Source organism: Neomonachus schauinslandi, chromosome 16 (genome assembly GCF_002201575.2).
Source record: "Neomonachus schauinslandi chromosome 16, ASM220157v2, whole genome shotgun sequence".
In the NCBI taxonomy this organism is placed as follows: Eukaryota; Metazoa; Chordata; class Mammalia; order Carnivora; family Phocidae; genus Neomonachus; species Neomonachus schauinslandi.
In genome coordinates this window covers 15,031,582-15,033,076 of record NC_058418.1, presented here as the reverse complement: position 1 = coordinate 15,033,076, position 1,495 = coordinate 15,031,582, and the positions used below count along the sequence as shown (strand labels likewise).

Here is a 1,495-nt window from a genome sequence, read left to right as displayed (position 1 = left end):
GAGAAACCTTATGAATGTAAAGAATGTGGCAAGGCCTTTGGTAGTGGTGCAAACCTTGCTTACCATCAAAGAATTCATACTGGGGAGAAGCCTTATGAATGTAGTGAATGTGGAAAGGCCTTTGGTAGTGGCTCAAACCTTACTCATCATCAGAGAATTCATACTGGTGAGAAACCATATGAATGTAAAGAATGCGGGAAAGCCTTTAGTTTTGGATCAGGCCTTATTCGACATCAGATAATTCACAGTGGTGAAAAGCCTTATGAGTGTAAGGAATGTGGGAAGTCCTTTAGTTTTGAATCAGCCCTTACTCGGCATCACAGAATTCATACAGGTGAGAAACCTTATGAATGTAAGGATTGTGGGAAGGCCTTTGGCAGTGGTTCAAACCTTACTCAACATCGAAGGATTCATACTGGTGAGAAACCTTATGAATGTAAAGCATGTGGAATGGCTTTTAGTAGTGGTTCGGCCCTTACTCGGCATCAGAGAATTCATACTGGTGAAAAACCATATATATGTAATGAATGTGGGAAGGCTTTTAGTTTTGGATCAGCCCTTACTCGACATCAAAGAATTCACACTGGTGAGAAACCTTATGTATGTAAGGAATGTGGGAAGGCTTTTAATAGTGGCTCAGATCTCACTCAGCATCAGAGAATTCACACTGGTGAGAAACCCTATGAGTGTAAGGATTGTGAGAAGGCCTTTAGAAGTGGTTCAAAACTTATTCAGCATCAAAGAATGCACACTGGTGAGAAACCCTATGAGTGTAAGGAATGTGGGAAGGCCTTTAGTAGTTGTTCAGACCTTACTCAACATCAGAGAATTCATACTGGTGAGAAACCTTATGAATGTAAAGAATGTGGCAAGGCCTTTGGTAGTGGCTCAAAACTTATCCAACACCAGCTAATTCACACTGGTGAAAAACCGTATGAATGTAAAGAATGTGGAAAGTCCTTCAGTAGTGGTTCAGCTCTTAACCGGCACCAGAGAATACACACTGGTGAAAAACCCTATGAATGTAAGGAATGTGGAAAGGCTTTTGGGAGGAGTTCAGAGATTCAGCAACATAAAAAAAGTCATACTGGTGAGTAGCTCTGTGAATTGGAAATTTATGTTAGAATTATGTGGTTAAGGAAGGACACATAAGAAAACTCATATTAGGGAGTGTCACTACAAATGTAACTAAGGTACAAATGCCTTACTTGTGCTTTACCACTTCATCTGAGAGAATTTATACAGGAAAAGAAAAACCATTCTGAAGAACTCTATCTATATTCATTCTTTCATTATTTTTAGAAAATTCATACTTGTGAATATTAAAAATTTAAAAACTGCTTATTGTATTTTGCCTTTATTTTAAACATCAAAAAATTCATTTGGGGGCTCACCCTGCTACTTTTGTTTACTGATCCATCTCAAAATTATTTTAAATTATTTATTGAGGGTCTAAATTTGTCCCTCCCTGTTTCTCATTTGAATACCATTTATT

General features: G+C 37.9%; 1 protein-coding gene across 1 annotated transcript in view; it reads left to right on the top strand.

The window, feature by feature from the left end:
• The window catches only part of LOC110590109 (zinc finger protein 14 homolog), a 525,303-nt gene extending 524,165 nt beyond the window's left edge, over positions 1 to 1,138 (top strand). The window contains exon 15 of the mRNA XM_044922190.1: positions 4 to 1,138. Within this exon, the coding sequence (XP_044778125.1) occupies positions 4 to 1,098 (1,095 nt within the window). The 3' untranslated portion in view covers positions 1,099 to 1,138. The remainder of the gene's footprint in view (positions 1 to 3) is intronic.
• The last annotated feature ends 357 nt before the right edge of the window (positions 1,139 to 1,495 follow it).